The 22,183-nt window shown below is 40.3% G+C and overlaps 2 protein-coding genes across 3 annotated transcripts; both read right to left on the bottom strand.

The window, feature by feature from the left end:
* Window positions 1-2,267: 2,267 nt before the first annotated feature.
* On the bottom strand, window positions 2,268-11,725 carry poglut3 (protein O-glucosyltransferase 3). Its single transcript, XM_080027825.1, has 6 exons — window positions 11,412-11,725; window positions 10,517-10,714; window positions 9,375-9,658; window positions 6,530-6,734; window positions 3,846-4,042; window positions 2,268-3,036 (listed from the first exon to the last, which is right to left on the bottom strand). The coding sequence occupies exons 1-6, from the start codon at window positions 11,647-11,649 to the stop codon at window positions 2,596-2,598; spliced, it is 1,563 nt and encodes a 520-aa protein (XP_079883951.1). The 5' UTR covers window positions 11,650-11,725; the 3' UTR covers window positions 2,268-2,595.
* A 960-nt stretch (window positions 11,726-12,685) lies between these two features.
* On the bottom strand, window positions 12,686-19,394 carry cyb5r2 (cytochrome b5 reductase 2). 2 transcript variants are annotated; one of them, XM_080028347.1, is made up of 9 exons: window positions 19,327-19,394; window positions 19,031-19,186; window positions 18,230-18,302; window positions 16,906-17,012; window positions 16,194-16,323; window positions 15,849-15,932; window positions 15,133-15,218; window positions 14,923-15,022; window positions 12,686-13,123 (listed from the first exon to the last, which is right to left on the bottom strand). In XM_080028347.1, the coding sequence occupies exons 1-9, from the start codon at window positions 19,336-19,338 to the stop codon at window positions 12,951-12,953; spliced, it is 921 nt and encodes a 306-aa protein (XP_079884473.1). In that variant the 5' UTR covers window positions 19,339-19,394; the 3' UTR covers window positions 12,686-12,950. The 2 variants fall into 2 exon arrangements, with proteins under 2 accessions (XP_079884473.1, XP_079884474.1); XM_080028348.1 differs by having other exon boundaries at window positions 19,031-19,108; window positions 19,327-19,358.
* Between the last annotated feature and the right edge of the window lie 2,789 nt (window positions 19,395-22,183).

The following is a 22,183-nucleotide window of genomic DNA, read 5'->3' as shown; positions in this document are numbered from 1 at the left end:
ACAACCCAGTAATCTTGTCAAGTTTTCTGCTGTTCACTTTTGGAACAGCCTGATCTGATGATGTCATGTCATTCAAAAACAAGATCAAGCATACTGCTTTTGAATGCACCATTAAAGAGCCTAATGGCTTTTATAAATGTAACATTGTGCTTATGTTCGAGTGGGTAAGGCTATAGGCAGGTCCCACTGCAGTGTGTGTTACAGTAAAAATATATATTTTAATTGGATTTAATTGCTGAAAAGTAAATTATGTCAAAACAAGGAAACATTATACCCAAATTTGAAGAGTATGAGAATCATCCTTTAAGTGGGCCGACACATTTCTCTATGTTTGTCTTGGTGAGATAATTCAGGTTAACATGATTCTCAAAGTGGACAGTTTGACCTGTAAGTTGTAACTAATGACATCTATAATGGCTGAATTCCCTGTATGCTTTTTGGACTGCAGCGTTTTTTACTTATTTACTGTATGTACTACTTAGGAGGGGTATATACAATATGTGTCTACCATGTGTTGTATTTGTGACATGTCAAAATGTCTTCATCAAAAAGGAGTTTTTTATGTGCAGCAGCCTAAAAACGTGTAGATGTTAAGGTCTGTTGGTCTTGATTTTTACATGGGCACTAACAGAAGCAGCAAATGCATCAAATAATAAAGATATTAAATAACATGGAGTGTTAAATATGCTCTTTTGTCTTCTCTGTTTTCTTGTCTACTACAAAGCTGTGTCAATGCTGTTACCATAATACCTGAGCATACAGCCGGTACAAAAAACATGACATATGAACATTAGATATGTAACAAATGTTTGTAGAAATCTGAGAATATCGTATATCACTTTTATTGTTGTCAATAATACTGTATATGTAATATGAATATAAACCTGCATTTTCGTCGGTTTTGATCCTTATTCTTTGTTATTCTTTTATATAAAGGATTGAAAGTGAGAATATTTTTTTCTAATCATATGCAACGTCACAGATCTTTCCAAAAAGCACTTGAAAGAGCTGTAAAACATGTAACTAACCCTAAGAATAAGCAGGTTAACCAGAACAGACCAGTGGATCAGGCTAAATAGGAAATGAGGCAAAACAGAAGCTGCCTATAGGATGCTAAGTCATGTGAACAAACTAATTGAGTAGAAGACTATAGAGAAATACCACAGTGGACACCATAACTGAGGCAGAACACCGGTCAGCATCATACAGAAAAAACCATAGTTCTTATCCCTGCTAGAGGTGTGGCTCAAAGAATGCCAATGTTGGTCACTTTTATCAGTCTACCATTTTGGACTGGTCTGTTATATCTAAACAACTATAAGGATGAATTACCATGAATAAATTGCAGATCTATCGCCTACTGCCTAAAAAAAGCGTCTTAGGTTACGATAAAAAGATTTAAAATAATAATTTATTGTAGTAACATGAAAACCTCAAAATTCAAAACCTTTTTTCAAATTGACGGCAAGAAAAATATTGAAACTCTATTGACCTGTTCAAATTCCAAATCCAAGTCTGCAAGTAGGACAGCGAGGCCTGACCTAATAAACAAAGTGAAAGAGCAAACAAAGCCAGGCAAATCAGACAAGCACCACTCCAAAGCATCCAGGATCAGTTTATGGGATATATTATGGTTATACACACCATTGCTAGCGAAATGACCAAAACTATTAAGGCCATTAGTAACACTTTACAATAGGGGTACATTAATTAATGCTTAGTTAATGCTAACGGTTTATGCTTAACGGTTAGTTCATACCTATTAACTAACTGTTAATGCTTAGTTATTAATGGTTAGTTAATGTTTGGTTAGGCATTAACTAGGCTTAGTTAACTAGTGCTTAGTTAAGCATCAATTAATCATAATGGTTACTTAAGGCTTATTAAGCATTTCCTAAGCATGTATTAATGGTTAGTTAATGATGATTTAATGTTTAGTATGCATTTACTAAGCATAAACTAACAGTTAATTAGTGTACCCTTATTGTAAAGTGTCACCAGGCCGTTTCTGCTTTTATGACCCAGCAGATACATAACCTGATCCGACTGGCCTGCTCAGAACACACAAAGTATAACTGTGCGACATCGCAGGAGGAAAGGTAATAATGCCGGTACTGAATTTTGGAAATTTGGTTAAAAAAAAGGCATATTTATTGCAAACTTTTGTCAAAGTGACAGCCCTAATACAGCACAGTGTTAATATAAAACATCTGGACTTGAACTTGTTAACAATGACAAAAGCTTCCTCAATTTAAAAAAAAAAAAGGGAGATTTAGAAAAGATGGGATTTATTTTAAGAGAACACTGTATACATAATACAAAAGGCACGTTTTCACGACAGTCATCATATTATTAGTTTCTCGTATTAATAACCATAGCTTTAAAAAAATAAAAAGTACAAAACAGACAACATTAGTAAAAACTAAAGAGTGGCATTTTGATTTTTAAAAAGGAGGTCTTCCTGCAGCATCCACTTGAGAGACAGCTGTGAGCGTTTTCCTATGAGCATGGGGAACATTCAGTTCTCTTCACTCTGTACACGGCAGGAATGTTCCAGAGAGAGAGAGAAAAAAAAGGACAATAACTAAAGCCTCATTATAGTTCATCCTTCATGTTCATTTCTTCTTGGTGGCTTTTGCGTTGACATGTGCATAGTGGAGTGTGGTCGTCCTCTTGCAGCACCAGTTCCATGTCTGCGTGGCGTACTGGCCGCTCTGTCTGGCGCTCTGCGTACGTCTGCAGCACTCTGTAGTAGTAACAGTACAGTCTGCTGGGCTCCAGGAGCTCTCTGGCTGCTAGCTGACCCACTCGGGACATCTTCTGTGCCTCGGCGTCGTTCTCTTTGGCCCACTGGATCTTCTCCAAGATGTCTGTCAGGTTCCTCTTCAATGGCAGGTAGTGGACGCCCGCTGTGAGCTGGCTGTAGAAGAACTCATAGTACGGAGAGTCCTGCTTGAGAACCAGGCTGTTCCCCAGCATCAGGTAAGGGAAGCGATACGCCGCCACTGTGCCATCCACGTTCACTTGGTACTTGAACTAGAAAGAAAAAAAAGAGTGGATATAGTGAGAGGATTTTTTTCTAAATCCAGTTATCATTAAAATGTGGAATTGTGTTTGTCGAAGTGAGACAGACCTGATATATTAAATAAACAAATATATATGGAAAAGCCCCTGCCTCAGAGAAAAAAGTTACAAATTAAAAAAAAGGTGGAGTCAGTGATTCTGGAGAACACTTTGTTGTCAAAATCACTGAAGTCAAAATCAGTGAATATCTTTTCACAAGCTGTCATTACTGTGTGTGTGCACTGAAAAGAAATCCAGTGTTAATACACAAGCTAGGCTCTGTAAACGGATAGGTAAACAAAGGGGGCCAACCTTTGCTAGCGACAAGCCTGTTTACAGAGCCCAGGCTGTGTATTTATTTTTTATTTTTTTCATTGCAACAAGCGTTCTCCAGAATCGCTGACTCTACCTTTAATATGTAACTTTTCAGGCTTCTTCCATCTTTTTCATTTAAGTTAATGTCCGTCCTACCTTGACTAAACAACACAATCTAAATGACAGGATACAAGTGAATTATAATACAGAGGCAAGGCAAGTTTATTTCTATAGCACAATTCAGACACAAGGCCATTCAAAGTGCTTTACAGGGGTAGGATTAAAATACATAATACACAATACACAATTAGAAAAGTGAATGAATAGAAATAAAACATTTAAAAGCTAATGAAAAGAAATAGAACATTTAAATACAATAAAATTGCAGGTTGAAAATGGAAACAGAAAAGTTCTTCAGCCCTGATTTAAAAGAGCTGTCAGAGGTGGATTTCTTCATTTTGCCTCACCTTGAAGAAGTCAAAGAGGCCGACCAGTGGTGTTTTTCCCACGTCTTCCTCCCTGTCTCTGAAGAAGAACCATCCTGTGATACCGGCGTCCAGCAGACCAGGGTTCTCCTTGGACACGGAGGCCAGGTGGAGACGCTCCTCGCGACTGTCCCGGCCGCGGAAAAAGGCCTTCTCCGTTTTGTTCACCCACGGAGGCCCTGGAAGCAAAGTGCTCAAGATTAAAAGCTCAAAAACCAAAAGGAAAATGTGAAGAAACGGAGTAAGAATTAGCATGTAACTCAAACTTCCATTCTAGGTCAATCAACAAAATAAAGTTATTTTTTTATATATGCTTTAGTAGACAGTTGTAGAGACAATATATGGAAGGTGAAGTTTTGGTAGAAGGAGATACGTCACTTTTAAAACCACTTCTATATCACAAGACTTTGACTGAATGAAATGAGAAGCAAACTGCAGATGACTAAACGCCTCTAATATGAAAACATGATGTCACCATTCTCCACATAGCATTCCATCTATTGTTCTCTGTAAAACAAAGAGGGCCCAGTGTTGAACCCTGGGGCTCTCCCTGGTGGACACTCTACATCAGGGGTGGCCAACCAGTCAGAGACAAAGAGCCACATTTTTTACTGTGTTACTGCAAAGAGCCACATCGTACACACGGGTACACACAGTGGCGATTCCAGGAAATTTTGACTGGGGGTGGCCAAGGTGGGCCACAGAGTTAGAGTGGGGTGACCATCGCACCCCTGAATGAATAGCATGTGATATGTTGTACAGCCAATTCAGAGGTGATTTATAATCCCAAATGCCCAAATCATGTTAGTATCCATTGTAATGTTTGTCAGAAAACTAAACCCCTGAAGGGGGGTCTGGGGGCATCCCCCCCAGAAGATTTTTTTGTGTTTTTAACATGTAATCTAAGCATTCTGGTGCATTCTGGCGAAGATAATAAAGGAAAAAGTCAATATTTATTTCAGCTCAGATGAATAGTAAAATTAGCAAGACAACATAACTTGCCAGCAGCCAGATGCCTAACAACTGCACAGAGGGACGGATGACCACTAGCTTTTGACCAAATATCTTGCTAAAAAAATAAACCTTTATTTATGAAAGTCTGCCCTTGCTAAGAACATGTTACACTCGCTAACTACAAACTTTGATTTTTTATTCAGATTTCAAAAATCTGCTGGGACACGTGCCTATACACATGCATGGGTGGCACGCATGTCACAAGCACACTTATGCTGTTTTCAAGACCTTTGCTGACCAGAGACCAGTTCTAGTGGCCACAGTCCTTCCATTAATTTAGTAATTGAAAATTGCAAACTGATCTCACATCAGTGGATTGGAATGTTTGTGTGATGAACTTGGCAACTACCTATCAAAAAAAGTTAAGAAAGAAATAAAAATACATATCATCTCTGAACTAGGACACATATCAGGAAAAAAATGTAATAAAAAAAATAAAATTAAAATAAAAAAAATAACATTTGAACTGGGGGGGGGCACTGGGGTGGCCAATAAGATTTCAGGGGGGGGGGGCGTTTTTATTTTCGCGGGGAGCTTGCACATGCATGCACAAGCATTTTTTATTAAAAAAAAAAAAACAAAAAAAAACAGGGGGCCCCACACTAGGACTTGAAACGGGGCCCCATATCGTTAAGGCCGCCCCTGTGATAATGACAGGACTGGACTCCTACAGTACTAAAGACGACAGGGCAGTCATTTTCAACAATGAACATTGTGTGCACTGCCTCATACACAAACTCTCAGTTCAACCAAGTCCACAAACAAAAATATAACAATTTAAAATAGCGTTTTTCTCTTGCTATGCATGTTGCTTTGTGGGACTTACTTTTAGCATGGAGAGAGCTGAAGTGGCGCCGAAGATTTGAAGCCTTGAAATGCGCAAATGACACCTGGCATATAAGGCAGAATGGCCTGCCATAACGTTCAACAAAAAATATGAACTCTCCCACTTTGTTTCGGAGCGAACTTGACACAAATAGTTTACTCACGGAAAACCTCCCTCCAAGCTGAGCGGGCAGTTTTATGTTGCGTCCGCACCAAACGTTTGCGAACGTTATGTTGCGTCCTCAATTAAACATTTGCGAACAGGCATACACATAGGGCCTACACATTAATAAAATAAAAAATTCAATAATAGACAACATGTAAAACGAACGTAAGAGCCGCATGAAACGCTTGCGAACATGCACACACATAGGCCCACACAAAAAAAAAAGTATATAAAAAAAAAAATAATAATCACATAATTTGATATGAACTGAAGAGCCGCACGAAGCTGGGCAAAGAGCCGCATGCGGCTCGCGAGCCGCGGGTTGGCCACCCCTGCTCTACATGTATGATGGAAGAGGCTCCATATGCGAGTGATGCAGATTACAGCCTGCTTCTTTGCTCATACGGTTAAGCACTGCAATACATTATTTCTCAAAACTAATTTGGATGCTTTTGGACTGTGGATACAACTGAATCCTGTGATCTTTATTTTATGGGAACTAGTCACATGACTAGAGCCAAACGTACAGTTCAACACGTGTACTGTGTGTGTGTGTGTGTGTGTGTGTGTGTGTGTGTGTGTGTGTGTGTGTGTGTGCGTGTGTGTGTGTGCGTGTGTGTGTGTGTGTGTGTTTGTTTGTGTGTGACTGTGTGTGTGTGACCTGTGTTTCCCTGGATGGACAGCAGGTCGTTGGTGACCCCTCTCATGGTCTCCAGGGTGGAGTGTGTGACCTCGTACGTGGGCAGGACAATGTCCCGCGTGTCTGTGGAGCCACACCACGACAAGACGGGAACAGGGTCCGTCTTCCTCGACTCTAACGGCCAGTCACCCACATTGATGAAAAACTCCACGTCAGGCACCCTCACCTTCAACAGCAAAGTAAAGCATCAGCAATCATACTAAGCCACAAGCTGCCTCTTGGGTTTAATTTGAACATATTACGTCATTAAGTAGTATATGTGCCAACAAAAAAAAAACAAAAAAACATTGGTATGATCCTTAAAAGTTGCTCAGTTTGTGTTCATTCTTGCACCCCCTTTGGACAAAAGCGGTAATGTGTTTACTACACCAGCTGGGTGAGTGTACCCATGACAAAGGCATTAAGAAAAACTATCAAGTTTCTGGCTATCGGTCAAACATTTTTAAGTTTGGTATTCCACTAAACCCATATCATTTTGTTTTGGGACTGGATGCAAATTGTGAGCGTAGATACAGGTACATTCTTAGAGTGGCTTTGTATGCTGCACGCCTCACAATACTACATAAATGGTTAGATGAAGATCCTCCTAATATTGCAATGTGGTATGAAAAATGTATGTCCATCTTGCCATTGGAGAGACTGTCACATGTGGTGCGAAATACGCTTGATGTATTTGTAGGAGAATGGTCCCCATTGGAATTGTACCTGGGGGAGGAATGGTCTAGAGCAGGGGTGTCAAACTCATTTTCACAAAGGGCCGAATTACGACATGATAATCACACGAAGGGCCAGACATGTCGCTTACTGACATGCCTTATTTTTATTCCAAAAATCAAACAACATATCTAGGTATATAACCTGCGTACATACGGGGCATAGGCTAGGTTTCGTTTACATATTTTGGGGGACAAATTATAGGTGGGGGGTATGGGGGTGCTCCCCCAGACATTTTTGTGCGTCAAACACTTAATTTCCTGTATTCTGGTAGATGTTTCTGTTTTCTGTGCCTTTTCTGCATCAATTTATTGTGGAAATGTCTTTATTTTTCTAAAGGAAAAGACAACATTCAGGTTCCTGGTGAAACAATTATAAAGGACTATAATGCAGTAAGGCTCTCAGGCATTCTGGATTGAGCCACAATATGTTTTCTCTTGGATTTTTCAAAACTTTCTGCACTTTCAAAACATATCACATTTTTTTATTTAATTTTTTTATAGGAATCATGACCCAGCACCAGTGTTAACTATTTATGACACTTTACATTGGTAATGAAATGCAAAGCCACCATTGGAAATGAAAGGGGTGGGCTATCAGCGGCTATCTAACGTTAGCTAGTGAGCTATATTGTAACTTGAGGCAAAAGTTAAAAACCAGATAATGTTAGCATTCATCCTTAGATAGTTGACACAATCAATCATCATATTAGCATGCTATTTAGCCACATAGATTGGCCTATTTACAGCCATTAGAAAACTGACATATTTTCTTCAATGCAAGTTCATCAATTCATGGCTTAAAATCCTGAGCTGTGGAACTTTCAGCAGACATTCCTAGTGGTAAGCTATGCGAGTGTCCTAACGGTTGGGAGCGTGTGCGACGTGCGGATATGGCACAGGCTCCGCATGAGAAAAAAAAAAAAAAAAAAAAATCATATATATATATTTTTTTTTTTTGCGGGCCGAATTTAATGGAATTACCGAATTGGTTCGCGGGCCAGATTAAATATTGAAACGGGCCAGATTTGGCCCGCGGGCCAGAGTTTGACACCCCTGGTCTAGAGTGATGTGTATAGGGGTATGCATTTGAGGAGAGACTGGAGAGCCACACGAGATATTTGATCTGGCACTGCATCTACAAGTTATATTTTAGTTTATGTTATTTTTATTTTTGTCCTGTCTGTTTGTGTCTTGTGGTCTACATGTCTGTGTCACTTTGTGATTCCTTGTGTTGTCTCACATAAAAAAATAATAATAAAGAAATGTGTGATAACAGTTAAAAAAAAAAAAAAAAAAAAAAAAAAAAATTGAACAATTAAGTGCTGGATTTAGATAAAAGCTCTTAATCTGAAGGGGTAAATGTGTTCCCTTCTTGGCTTCCCTTTTTTAGCGTTTCATAAGGGTTTTATGCAATTATACGTAAAGTGTTGTATAAGTATCACCACACACGCATAGTCTCCCACACACCAGAGCCAGAGGTGTAACGTACGTAAATGTACTCAATTACTGTACAAGTTTGAGGCACTTTCTTTTCAAGCTACTTCATACTTCTTCTCTGAGAAATATAACAATTTTTATTCCACTACATTTATTTCATAACTTAAGTTACTAGTAACTTGATGATTTTTTTTCTTCACATGAAACATATGAAGAGTTTATAAAATATTGTACAATATAATATATAAAATATCTACCCACCCACTGAAAAAAAAAGAAGAAAAAAAAAAAAAAGAAAAACTATCTAAAAATAAGCATTCTTTGCACTGATTGTCTCGTTTGCTGTTACATTTGATCATCAGAGGGAAAATTAGACTGTTTCAGAAATATTTTCAGAAAGTTCCTTGGTAGAACCTTTTCAAACCCCACACACACACACACACACACACACACACACACACACACACACACACACACACACACACACACACACACACACACACACACACACACACACACACACACACACACACACACACACACACACACACACACACACACACACACACACACACACACACACACACACACACACACACACACACACACACACACACACACACACACACACACACACACACACACACACACACCTTTCTGGTTAGAGAGAGCAGCATTTCATCGGAGAACATCTTGAAGCTGGTGTATTTGCCCAGACAGCGGCGGTACACCTGGTTGTCGATGACGGCGTAGTGGATGAGGCCTCCTCTGTTGGAGAACCTGTGAGGCACCTCCTGTCTGAGCCTCTGGAGGTCCACCAAGGGGAAAGGTTCAAAGTCTGCCTGGATCTGAGGCTCCTCACTGGGGCACCGCAGCAGGCTCTGCCACGCGGCGGCATGGGGCTCCGGACAGTGGCAGTACTCATGATAGATTGGACCTGGACATTGAAAAGGTTAATACTAAAGGGTTAATGGAGGAAGTAAGGCTATAGGTCAATGCAAGGTAGGCATTTGTTCCCTCTATCCTACCTCATATTGGGGACCTGTCTTGTCTTTTAAACAGTTTATAGTATTGTCTTATCCTAAGCCTTAATCAAGTTGCTTGTTTTCTTTCTTAATTTCTTTGTAAAGCGACTAAAAGTTGTCAGAAAAAGCGCTATATAAATCTCATGTATTATTCTTATTATATTTCACTGCTGCCCTGTGCACAACACACACACACATTTAAAGTTGACCACAAATAATATGTATCTACATGTGAAACAGTGCTGATGAGGGACTTTTCTGAGACGGGACGGACCTCATATTACATCATCTCTCTGCATGCTTCAAAGCATCTTGGGTAGCCTTGCCTAATAGCCAACTGTTTAGGTCATTGTGGTTATGCAGTGGTGATTCAGCAGCGTGGGCGTTCCTTTGCATCACAGCCCTTTATAGTGTGGTGCACTGTCTTGTCGCCTTGGAAGCCAGATCTTTCCAAAAGGTTTTTCTTCCTTTATTTTGCTGTTTTTAAAGAGCTTTAAGGAGGCCGTTATTCTAGTGCATATCCAAATCCAATGTGTGTTGTATGCTGTTTTAGATTTATTTTAAATAAATATAATAAACCCTTAGGAGGGGTTTTAGATCAATTAAAACTTGATATTTTTCTCCAATTTTGGGGATTTTTCTTTTCTTATTTCCCAATTTCTGTTTGATATTAATTAGATTCTTTACTCGGGTCTCACTTGCAAACCTCGATCTCAGTGTGATTTCTTGATTAAATAAAGTATACATACAGTATATGCCAGGACACAAACCTTGTATAGTGTATGGGGACTGGGCCACAGCAGCCTCTTGGTACAGGACGTCCACCTTCAGGCCGTGGGTCACAGAGCCATAGAGCCTGTACCTCACCACCAGAGATCCATCCCCTCTGTCCAGGGGAGGGGGCACGTGGATACGGATGTGCTCCTCCCTGTCCAGTGGACTGATCGTCACCTTAAATGTGTCTTTACCTAAAACAGCACACAGTGAAGGACATGACAGTGACGTCATACAGTAATATATATGACTAGATGTCTCCTTTCTGGCTGAATGGATGGAACAGGTAGCCTACTTGCCCACCCCTGATACTTCACCCTGTCTTGTCAGCTGACCACACACTCTTTATTCAGGGTTAGAGGGGGAATAAAGATTATTAAAATGAACACTTAATATTCCACCATTTTGTGATTAATAATATCACAAAAAATTGTAGGCTATCGCATCAAGGAAAGGATATTTTTATAGCACAATAATCCAAATAGAAATAATGCCAGAGTGTATTTAAAAAAAGACAATAAAAACAAAGCATCCAAATAAATAACTTTACAGATTTAAAAGGGGGTTATGTTACTATGTGCATTTTAAGCAACACTAAACAGTCATGCATTGAGCCTTGGTTTAAATGAGGTGACAGTATCAGCAGACCTCAGGTGTTGGGGGAGCTTTTTCCACGGGTGGGGAGCATGGAAATAATTACACAAAACGAATAAAACACTGTAGCTATATAGCTCACTCAGCCTCTTAATTGTTAACAAATGCGTTCGCTATAGCTAAGTAAATGATGCTCAAGGAATGGAGCTAGCTAGTGGGCACCAGCTATGCTTTGCTTTGTTTAGTACAATGTGTCAATGACAGCTTTCGCGCACAGTGTGTTGGTGGTGAGATTACCTGGAGATACGGTCAGGTTTTCCCCCTTTGCATTGGCCGTCTGAATAAAGAAGTAGCGGACTGGTAGAACCATGTCGGGGTTCAGCCCTGGACCCCAGATAAGACATCTCTCTGGGCTGATACCTTCACAGTCACAACCCGGGAGGTTCACGCTGATAACTACCGCTAAAACTGTCAACTTACACAATAAACCATTCCGAAAAGATTTCAATAAGTCTACGCTACGACCACAGCCCATTATTCTCCGAATGCTAATTGCAAGACGTCTAAACCTATTGAAATAATGAGTGTAAAGTTTGGATGAAACTCCTATGCCGACATGTTGCCGAAGAGAAACACGCCCATTAGCCGCTGATGCCTTCATGGGATGTCGGAAATGTTGGTTACTGTTTGTTCCGCCTCACAGAGGACCTAATTCAGCAGTAGCCTCATGACAACCAACTCATGGTCCACTTTTCATTTGTTCTAGAGAACTTTCAGATATACCCGATACCACAAACAAATAATGAACATTAACCTTTAATAGCACCAGGCCTAGCCTGCTTCAGCACTTTAGAAAAAGAAAAAAAAGCTGAGTTTTCCTTTGACGTTATTGGACATAGCCAGATGGTAGCCTAATTTAGCAAGGATAAGTTTATTAGTATTAACAATATTATTTAGTTACTGTATTAGGCTATACTAAATAGTAGCCTATTGATTACTGTACAGTCTACCGCACGCCTATACTTTTGAGATGTTGGGCTATTATTGCAGTATATTGCTGTTTCTTTATAGTGTCAGGACATTTTTGCTTAAAGGCCTACTTCACCGGTTGGAATATGAAGGTGTATTGAACTCGGAGATGTGATGTCACAGAAAGAGAAATGTAGGGTTAGACAGTGAGACCATAAAACACTCTTTTCTCAATTTATTTTGCACATTTATACTTCATAGGATCTCCGAGTTCAATACACCTTCATATTCCAACCGGTGAAGTAGGCCTTTAAATAAACATCTATATAGGCCTACATTGTGGACAACTTTTAGGCTAAATCCTAATATTTAGTTTACATTGTTCTACTTGGGTAGGCCCTGTAGCCGGCATTATAGTTTAATCAATAATAATAACATATGGGGGGTTTAATGCAAGTCCAATAACCTAACACATGTAGACCATATGTAGCATCATGGATTAAGATAAACAGTTTAAAGTCAATTTTCACAAAAAAAAACATAAGTTATGGCTTAAAAAAGAGATTTATTGTCCCGTACAAAAGGCAACTTTAGAGCTCTTTGATGACACTTTGTATGTAAAAGTGCACCTGAGTCCACATAACAGTTCCTAGCCTGTTGCTGGGTCCTTTTAAAGGCAATATGCATGTTCCCATTTTATGGTACAGGTTAGCACTGTTGCTGTTCCACTGTCACCAAAAATCAGGCATAAAGGTACATACAGTAAAACCCAATTTAAGACATTGTTTCGTCATCAATAGTGAGATGATATCACAGTGATTGTTGGTCCAGTGAATAGGCTGATTTTGTGGTTAATTCCTCAGCACACTAGTATGCAAAGATGTTGTGTGTGTCGTGTCCCATCTTGTCCAGGTTGGGCAGACAGGCGTACTGGATCATGGGGGGAGGACCACACAGGACTACCAGGACGTCTGTGGCTGGGGCAGGGAGGTGCTCCCTCATCATGTCCTCGGTCACGAAGCCTGAACTGTAGCTCCAATCTGTAAGGGACAAGACAAGGTAAGGCAAGGCAAGTTTATTTGTATAGCACAATTCAGACACAAGGCAATTCAAAGCGCATTACAGGGGCAAGGTTAAAAATACATAATAAACCTTAGAAAAGCAAATGAATAGAAATAAAACATTTAAAAGCCAATGAATAGAAGTAGAACATTTAAATACAATAAAATAGCAGGTTAAAATGGAAACAGAAAAGTATTCGGACTTGATTTAAAAGAGCTGAGAGTTGCAGCAGACCTCAAGTTTTCTGGGAGTTTGTTCCAAATATGTGGAGCATAAGAGGAAGTCAAGAGAGGAAAGAAAGACTTCAGATACACTTCTTATTCATTCGTATCACAATATGTTATTATAGCTGTGTACATCCTTTTGGTGTTCCCTTTTGGACTCATATATTTAAAAAATGGTGCTTCTGTGCTGGGATAGTGTGACAGGATTAACCCAACGCTTCAACGTCTTTGATTCACTTTTCAATTAATCTAACGTCACCTATCACCTATCTGATTCCTGTTTAGCTAGTTTTAAGTTGAATTATATTCATTTATAATATTCATCATTTCAACTTCCTGTGCATAAGTTCATATTTGCAATCCCTGTTAATACTTTACCTAACGTGTGTGTATTTATTCTGTTATAACTTTTCTTGTATTTTATTCTACTATACGTCTTTTATTTTGAGAAGATTTAGACGGATACAAGACCGAATTAAATCAGCAATGAGGTGGAATGAATGAAATAGGGGAAAAAATATAGACATGTGTTCAACTTGTGCTTTCACCAAACCAAATGACCTCGCTTATGAGGAGCAAGTTCACATCCATGTAACCAACACTGTGTCTTGTCTTCTGTGTGGAACTAAAGGACAGACAAGACAGAATATATGCAGTGCTGCTCAGGCCCTTCAACACAGGTTATGTAACCATATTATGCTCATTAATTACTGCTCGCTTTAAGGATCATGCAAAGGACGACATGAGCGTTTTGCTAAGCCATACAGGAACACCTTGTTGGAGCTATCTATCCCTCTCTATCTCTCTCTATCTCTCTCTCTCTCCCTCTCTCTCTCTCTATCTCTCTCTCTCTCTCTCTCTCTCTCTCTCTCTCTCTCTCTCTCTCTCTCTCTCTCTCTCCTCAGCCTGCAGGGATTTTACCTCAGCTGAGGATTCTTTGTTTGACTCACGGCTCTGAATATTTAGCAGGGACACCAAAGGACGAGGGCTTTGAGACTGATGTATTCAGCTCCTTTAAGCCTGGCCCTGCACTAATACTCACATTATTGTATACCGGTAACATGGTAAAAATGAGTCATTCAACATGTTTACACCACACATCCCACATTATGAGAGAGAAGCATTGTTAAGGGCTTCACTGTGGAATGTGTTGCTCTCTCTTTAAAGTTGAAATAATCTGCGATGAAAATGCAAATACAAAGATAGGAATTCATTTTTTACTCTTTTCTCAATAAAGTGGCAGAAGATACTTTTTTTTGTTTTAATGCTAGCTGAGAACATCTGAAAAAATGGGAACCATAATGGCAAGTTAAATTATTACATTGGCTTTTTGAGACATCTAGACCCTGGCTGACCCTGTGCTCTGACCCCCTCTGAAGTGTGGTAACTTGAGAGAGGGGATACGCGAAGAAAGAATTTCGGATATACTGTACCTTGTGTAAATTGACAAATAAAGAAACTTATCTTCAACACAGCAGCTTGTATTGAGTGTGGGCCCACCAGTGCACTGTTGGGAGGACCTATAGTTGGATGGATTAGAAAAGCTGCCTTACCCTGTGGAGGTTTGTCCAGTGTGTACCAGAGGTTAACTTGGTCGGGATGGGTCTTCTTCACCTCCTCCAGCTCCTCCCTCAGCAGGATATCATTCTCAGTCTGAAAGTAAAAAAAAGCCATTTCTCCACTGAGTCTTACCATTACATGTATCCTAATGTGTTTTTTTGCCATTAGAAACAGGGAGAGACAATACCCCACTGGGAGCTGACCTGGTTGGCAAATATGAGGGAGCATTTGGTGTTGTCTGCAGGGTCTTCTGTGATGCTGCGGATCAGCTGCAGCATAGGAGTGATACCTGTGATGGAATATTATATGAGACATTGAAGTTAGACTCATAGTTAATAATATCTAACAGAGGGGAGTATTGGGGGGGGGGGGGGGGGGGTCAATTTGAACCTTTTCTCACTTTTCAATGAAATGATATTGTCAACAGTGAGGCTGCAGAGAAACATGGTGGTGAAAGTTAAACTACATAAAGGCATGGGGTGTCATCTAGGGTGATAAGAGAGAGAAGCCACAAGACACTTGCACAATAGCTATTTCCCCCACTCGGCATCTTACATTAAAGTAACAGTATCAGTGAGTAAGTAGAATATGTCATGCTGCAGAGTGTCCAAAGATGTGTATTTTTTTTTTAATTAAGATACTAGACTGATACATTCAGTAATACAATGTATTCCCTTTGCATGCCCTTTTGGGGGGTCTGCTTTTCTCCCCATGCATCTCCATGTGCTTGAGTTCAAGATGGCTAGCGTAATGTGAACAACAGTTTCTTAATTTGTGGTCACTTGATCATTTAAAAAAAATGGTTAAATAGATACAGGAGGTGGCTCATCTTACCCATCGGCTTGACTTACCCCTTTCTCCCCTACATGCGTGATTGTACATTAGAATGACTGAAAAGGTAACAGTAATGTGGTTATACCTGTTCCACCAGCGATCATTGCCACATGCTTAAACTCCTGGACTTTGGGCTCTGACTTCTTGTCTGGTCGGATGGAGAACTGACCTGATGGGGAGATAGAGAGAGTAAGACTCAGTATTAAGTTTTGTTCTTTAGACCATCTTTTATTGTACCACAGTGACATCTGCTGGTGACTGCACATTTAACCTATTTTCTTTCCACACACACACACACACACACACACACACACACACACACACACACACACACACACACACACACACACACACACACACACACACACACACACACACACACACACACACACACACACACACACACACACACACACACATCTCATCATACCATTTCCTTTGTACACCAGCAGCCCATTTGGTCCTCTGAAGTCCATGGTGTCTCCAATAGCCATGTTGTCCAGGTACTGAGACAGCTTGCCTCCCTCTGGGAAAGAGGGGTGGCTGTTCTTGTAGTACACCTGGAGAAGGTATTTAAAAGGACACACAAATGTACTTCATGTTATTAGCTCACCATTGCCTCTTCATGGCACTGAAAAAAACACAGCTAAGAATTGTTAGCATAGATAGTTTGCCTGGCTGCCAACAAGACAAGTAGGCCTATTTAGTTAATTTGTTAAGTTACAAAGTAGATTACAGTTTTTCACACATTTAAACACATTTCCTGATAGAATACCTCACTTTTTCAAAACCCTAAACACAAATTTCAAAACTCAAACACAAAATCCTTCACTTCTCTTGCAAAAGCACACTTTACCCTCAAAACAGTGTTAACTCTTCACTAAGTGGTGTTTTCTTTTCAAATGACAAACACATACATCATATGAATAGATATTTCTAGCACTCATTGAACACTGGTATGCAGAATGGAAAACACTATAGTATAAATGCAAAACACTATATGAATGCTTTATCAGTAGAATTATGCCTTTGCATGTTCATACACTTTCACCCACAGTAACAACTACTTTACAGTTTTTGCCAAATGCTAACATACACGTGTGTGTTGTTTTGCGCCCTGCTACACCAGTAATGTAAAATACCTTGACTACCAGGTCGACATATCCCTGGTCCTCATCACTGGAGACTGGAGTGTAGGCTCTGACCACCAGTTTGCCCTCCACCTTGGCAGACAGGTACACATGCTGACCTGGTGGAGAGGAGATAGAGGGGGGTTGGGAGGGAGGGGGGGAAGGGGAGAAGAAGAAGCATGAGGAATGTCCTATGATGGAAACAAACTGTAGGCTACTTAAGCATAGCTTAAAGGAATACTTCACCCATACAGAACCGGCGTTCTATCATTATAAAATCGCACATTATAAAACCTACATTTTTACTAGTGTGATGTCACACAAATAAAATGTAGTGTTAGACAGTGAGACCATAAAACACGTCTTTTCTCAGGGTAGGATGAACCAATTTCAAAAATGTTTGCACATTTATACTACATAGGATCTCAGAGTTCAATACACCTTCATATTCCCACCAGTGAAGTATTTTTTTTAAAGATATTTTTTGGGCATTTTTATGCTTTATTGATAGCGCAGAGAGACAGAGGGGAAATGGGGCAGAGAGGGGAGTGACATGCAGAGAACGACCGTGGGCGGGAATCGAACCCGGGTCTGCTGCTGGGCCCGGCCCGGGGTAGGGGGGACGCCCTACCAACTGAGCTAAGGGTGCCCCCGTGAAGTAGGTCTTTAACCACATTCAGTGGTGGACAGTAACAAAGTACATTTTCAGTGCTGAACTGTAGTACTTCACTTAAAGGATTTGTACTTTACTTTAGTATCCGCAACCTGAGAAAGCACGTTGAGGTGTATACATGTTATTTTCTCTCCAGTTAAAAATATGCAAATGAAGTTTTCTGATATTGTCATGATTGTAAATTTACACTAGTATTAAGATATCTTTTTTTATAACATTAAAAGTTGAGCACAATATATTGATTCCCTTGTCCTAAGTTAACCCTTTGACTGGGCAACATTCACATTGAGTTGAGTCATATTTGACCAGAAGTATCTACAGCCTGCTTTGACTGACAGTGAGTACTGGGGGTAGAATACTTTGTACACCACTGACTACTTTGGAAAGTGGAAAGAGGGACTTTTCTATTGATCCATTTCCCTCTTTTTACCCGTATGTCAGCACACATTTAATGTGTTGCAATTCATTCAGGGGAAACCACTAGGAATTATTTCCTTTTAAATCTTATACTGACATATTTCATGATACTTTGAATCCAAGATCGGGTCGCTGGAGATCGATAGGAAAATGTACTAAATAATCTTTTGAGACTTCTGCTCAGATGTGAAGCAAAACACTTTATCTGAGAGGAAAGAGAGAAGAGAAGGCAGCTGTTTTCAGTACCTACTGGCAGGCCAAGGATATGGTTTTCAGATGGAAGGCCAAACCGAAAGCCCTTCGTGTCATGGCTGACTTCCTGTACAAGGACACACACACAGAGGTTAGAAGAAAAAAATTATACATAGGCCTAAATTCAAATGATTTTCTGGCGTGAAAAATTAATGTCTTGAGACTTCAATGACCACTGTAGGGAAATTAGGATTATTGCAGTATTGAATATTAGACATACAGTATAAGAGAATACTTTGAACCCCAGATTTGGTTATAGTATTTACCCAATGTGTACCAGTATGGCATGTAAACGTTAGATAGTCAGAATGAAAATGTGTGACTGTGATTTTATTCAGATTAACAGGGAAATTGTTTCTGGAAAAGTTGCTGGCTTGATTTTGTTTTTTAATCTAACTTTGTATAGCTTCAGGTGCTGGCTAACATCCCTTATCGACGTCATGTAGGTGAGAGGTTCAGATCATTTTCAGTTCAATAAATTGAATCTACGTGGTTAAAGGGTTATAAACCTTGCCCTAGTTGAAGAGAGTCTTTTAAGGGGACTGTCCTCTCCCAGTACCCCACTGCGGCTCTCATTTTTACTGCAGCCCATCCGTCACTCATTGTCTCCTCTGAGTATTGAGTTCCAAACATAGCAGTTGAAAATTACGTTTTTCTCTAGTCACTTATGATGGTGAATGAGTGTGCATGACAGAGCAAAGTACAGCTAGCAGCATTGTCTGTGTGTGTGTGTGTGGCCCTACCTGTTTGTTTATCAGTACAGCTAGCAGCACTGTCTGTGTGTGTGTGGCATACCTGTTTGTTTATCAGAGGAAGGGGATATTTGGCAGTAGGATCCAGCAGAGTGACATGCAGCTCCTTCTTCTTTCTCTTCTGTCCCCCTGAGCCTGGCAGGAGGAAGTAGAGTGCTGACATTACCACCACACACACAGCCCCCACCACTGGTAACGTCTACAAGGCAAAGAGGCAAGAGGCACGCAACAGTCAAGGTCTTGCAGTAGTTACATAGAAAAATACAATTCATTTACATGACACTTCCACACAAGTGGAATATTTTAAAAAAGGGAAATGAAGTGAAAGTTCATTCTCACCAAGGTGTCCATGGTTTCAACATGTAAAAGAAGTTCCTTCTCCTCACACGACTTTGACAGACCAGAGTCCACACACAGTTCACAAACCAACCCCCTCTCTCTCTTTCTCTCTCTCTCTCACACACACACACACACACAGTCCAAAGGGGGCGTGGCTTCCCACAGGGGGGGAAGGAGACACGAGGTCCACAGAACCAATAGGAGGCCAGATCTGATGGTGACACCACCCAGTCCAGAGGTGGTGTTGAGGCAGAGAGGAGCAGAGCACTGGTATCACACCACCGTGAGAGTGGGAGGAGGGAGAGAGGCACACCGGGGGTTATGTCACACACACACACTAGAGCTGCTGCAAGAAAAATACATTCAGATTCATCTAAAGAGAGGAATTGATAAGAAGTTGCATTAATATACACCTGTGTCATGAAGGTTTCTGTTACCTGTTGAATCACCATGCAGTAAAAACATTACATACACATACAAACCTTATCTGTGTGACCCATAACTAATAAAGAGCTAAAAAAGCACCAACACAATGAGATAACCAGACCTGCAAACTCATAGGAGGTGAAAAAGGTGACAAACACCCGTCCCTTCTAGGGGGGTCGGGTGTTTTTCGCTGTCCAAACGATTGGCTATTGTTAAATATCATTCACACAACCAGAGTTCTCCACTATTGCCTCCAATGTCCAGCTGGGTGAAAATAATAGCCAGCTGAGATCCTGACCCTCCTAGGGGGGTCCGGGGGTATGCCCCCCCGGGAGATTTTTTTTAAACTTTTTAAAGTGAAATGCATGATTCTGGTGCACTTTGAGAGGGAAATTAAGAGGCTAAATCTGAGGAATTTTGTGTGAACAAATAATTTGGAGACACTGGGTCGGATGAATTAGAAGCTTCTTGGATTTTCCATTAAAATGTTCATTTAAAATAAAATATTATGCAGGGTCCTCTGGGTTGGGCTTGGTGCTCTTTTTCTTTTATGCGACATATTTCTCTGTAATACAATGAATACATTTAAATGCAGTGAGAGGAATGAAGCAGAAGAACTCTGTTGTCCAGCTATCTTTTTTTCCACAGACGAGGCTGAAATAGGTTATACAGTGCATGGGCATCTGAGCCCCATTTCCAAATGTTTTTAAATATTCTCAATACACACTGGACGTGAACGTGACAGTTAAACTTGGATTACCTCCCAGATGAACTGATTAAATTATTGGGCAATTAACTAGGCTATCTAGATCAAAACATTGTATTCATTTTTTTGTATGATATAATAATATGATGTTAATATCAAACACACAAACTAAAAAATAAAAATAAAAATTAATTGGGGGGGAGGGGGCCTGTCGGTCGGCTCTGATTGTGAGCGCACTGCAGACACTGCGCTCATTAAACTGTCAGCTTCAAGAGTCCTGTGTGGGTCAACAGTGCAGTGCAAACTATGCAGCATAAAGTTACAACATTCGTCTACGACCGTGATGTTAAATCACCTTCACACAAAGTCTCCGCCCCAGCAAAGCAGCGAGTCGATCGCTGTGACGGTGAAAATCACCGGGACCCGGGAGACCCAGTGAGCGAGTGAGACGCCGCTCAGAAAAAACTCTGTGGTTTGATGGATGAAATCAGTCGGGGATATCCTGCCCGTTAACTTTGTCTACGGGAACGGCTTCCGCGATCTTTTTCTATGTCTCGAGTCTAACAGAGAGCCATGTCGGCAAACTGACAGCGCGACTAAATAAAGGGACTGTAGGCTACAGTGAGCTGCGTCCCTCCGTATAGTTTCTGTTTCAGTAGGCTGTTACATTAACCTCTGAAGCATTGACAGTGTTTAATCAAAGCCTCTAATTTTTTATTATCAAAAGGGCTTTGATTGAGACTTTTAGCCAATTCTAAAGTCTGAACACACAGCGGCAGCAGTGATGCTTTACGGTGCCCGATCTTAACGCTGATTGGACAATACTCATATTGATATTCCCTTGTCTCACACTACGGTAACTCGCCCACACAGTCCAGTCTGGGAAGCGCTGGCTGACTTCTCTGGCAGCTGCCGCAACCCCCCCCCCACCCCCCCCTCTCCCAAAAACAAAAACTCTTCGGATCTATACGATTCACGTGGGTCATATATTTTGATTCTAAACGGCGATTTTCGCCGAAAAGCGACGAGTTTGCAGGTATGGATAACATAAGACATGTCTCATAATGTACATACAATGGACACATTTGAATTAAAGTCAATACATTCAATATTTATGTGCAGTATAAGTACAGTTGTGGGTTCATAACATAATATTTTCAAATACTATCAGTGTAGTTATACCAACATTGTGATCATACATTCAGTACATTGTGTGGTTGCCAAAATAAAATATATATTACATACTACATAAGACCATGTTTCTGTAGAATTTTGAATGGAGACACCGCTTTTGTGTGACAGATATGAAGAAATCCATGAATACTTGTGCAGCTATTAAGGACCTACATGGTACATGGGAAAACTGTGTAGCAGCTCAGCCAAAAAAAAAGAAAGTAAATTATGATTATGATTGGAAAATCAACATAAGAGAGGTAGAGTGACGCCTCTGTCGGGCTAGAAGTGGTGCTTTGAGATAAATGCTATGAGGAGATTTTTATGTAAACATAATCTGTGACTGAAACACTTGAATGGATGCCTGTACAAAAAGCCATGGCAATCAAATAGAGATATTTCAGCGAGACCAAAGTGGTGGAAATACCATTAGAAATAGAAGGACAAATGAATGTTGGGCTATTGGGTACATTTATTATCACAATATGTATTGATGGGATAACACACTGAGTTGTAGCAAATTATTGTCAGGGGGATCTCACACAAAACAGA

This window comes from Ammodytes marinus, assembly GCF_949987685.1.
Source record: "Ammodytes marinus genome assembly, chromosome: 5".
Classification (NCBI taxonomy): domain Eukaryota; kingdom Metazoa; phylum Chordata; class Actinopteri; order Uranoscopiformes; family Ammodytidae; genus Ammodytes; species Ammodytes marinus.
The sequence above is the reverse complement of the archived record's forward strand: the minus strand, read 5'-3'. Positions and strand labels throughout refer to the sequence as shown.

What these genes read in the sequence shown, in the direction of transcription:
- poglut3 (XM_080027825.1), bottom strand. Translation starts at nt 11,649, where the DNA reads ATGGGCTGTGGTCGTAGCGTAGACTTATTGAAATCTTTTCGGAATGGT. An exon ending in AAACCTGACCGTATCTCCAG is followed by an intron (nt 10,715 to 11,411) that starts GTAATCTCACCA and finishes GTGCTGTTTTAG; the next exon opens with GTAAAGACACATTTAAGGTG. An exon ending in GTCCCCATACACTATACAAG is followed by an intron (nt 9,659 to 10,516) that starts GTTTGTGTCCTG and finishes TTCAATGTCCAG; the next exon opens with GTCCAATCTATCATGAGTAC.
- cyb5r2 (XM_080028347.1), bottom strand. An exon ending in TTCCTCTGATAAACAAACAG is followed by an intron (nt 18,303 to 19,030) that starts GTATGCCACACA and finishes GTCCTTGTACAG; the next exon opens with GAAGTCAGCCATGACACGAA. An exon ending in ATGTCGACCTGGTAGTCAAG is followed by an intron (nt 16,324 to 16,905) that starts GTATTTTACATT and finishes TACCTTCTCCAG; the next exon opens with GTGTACTACAAGAACAGCCA.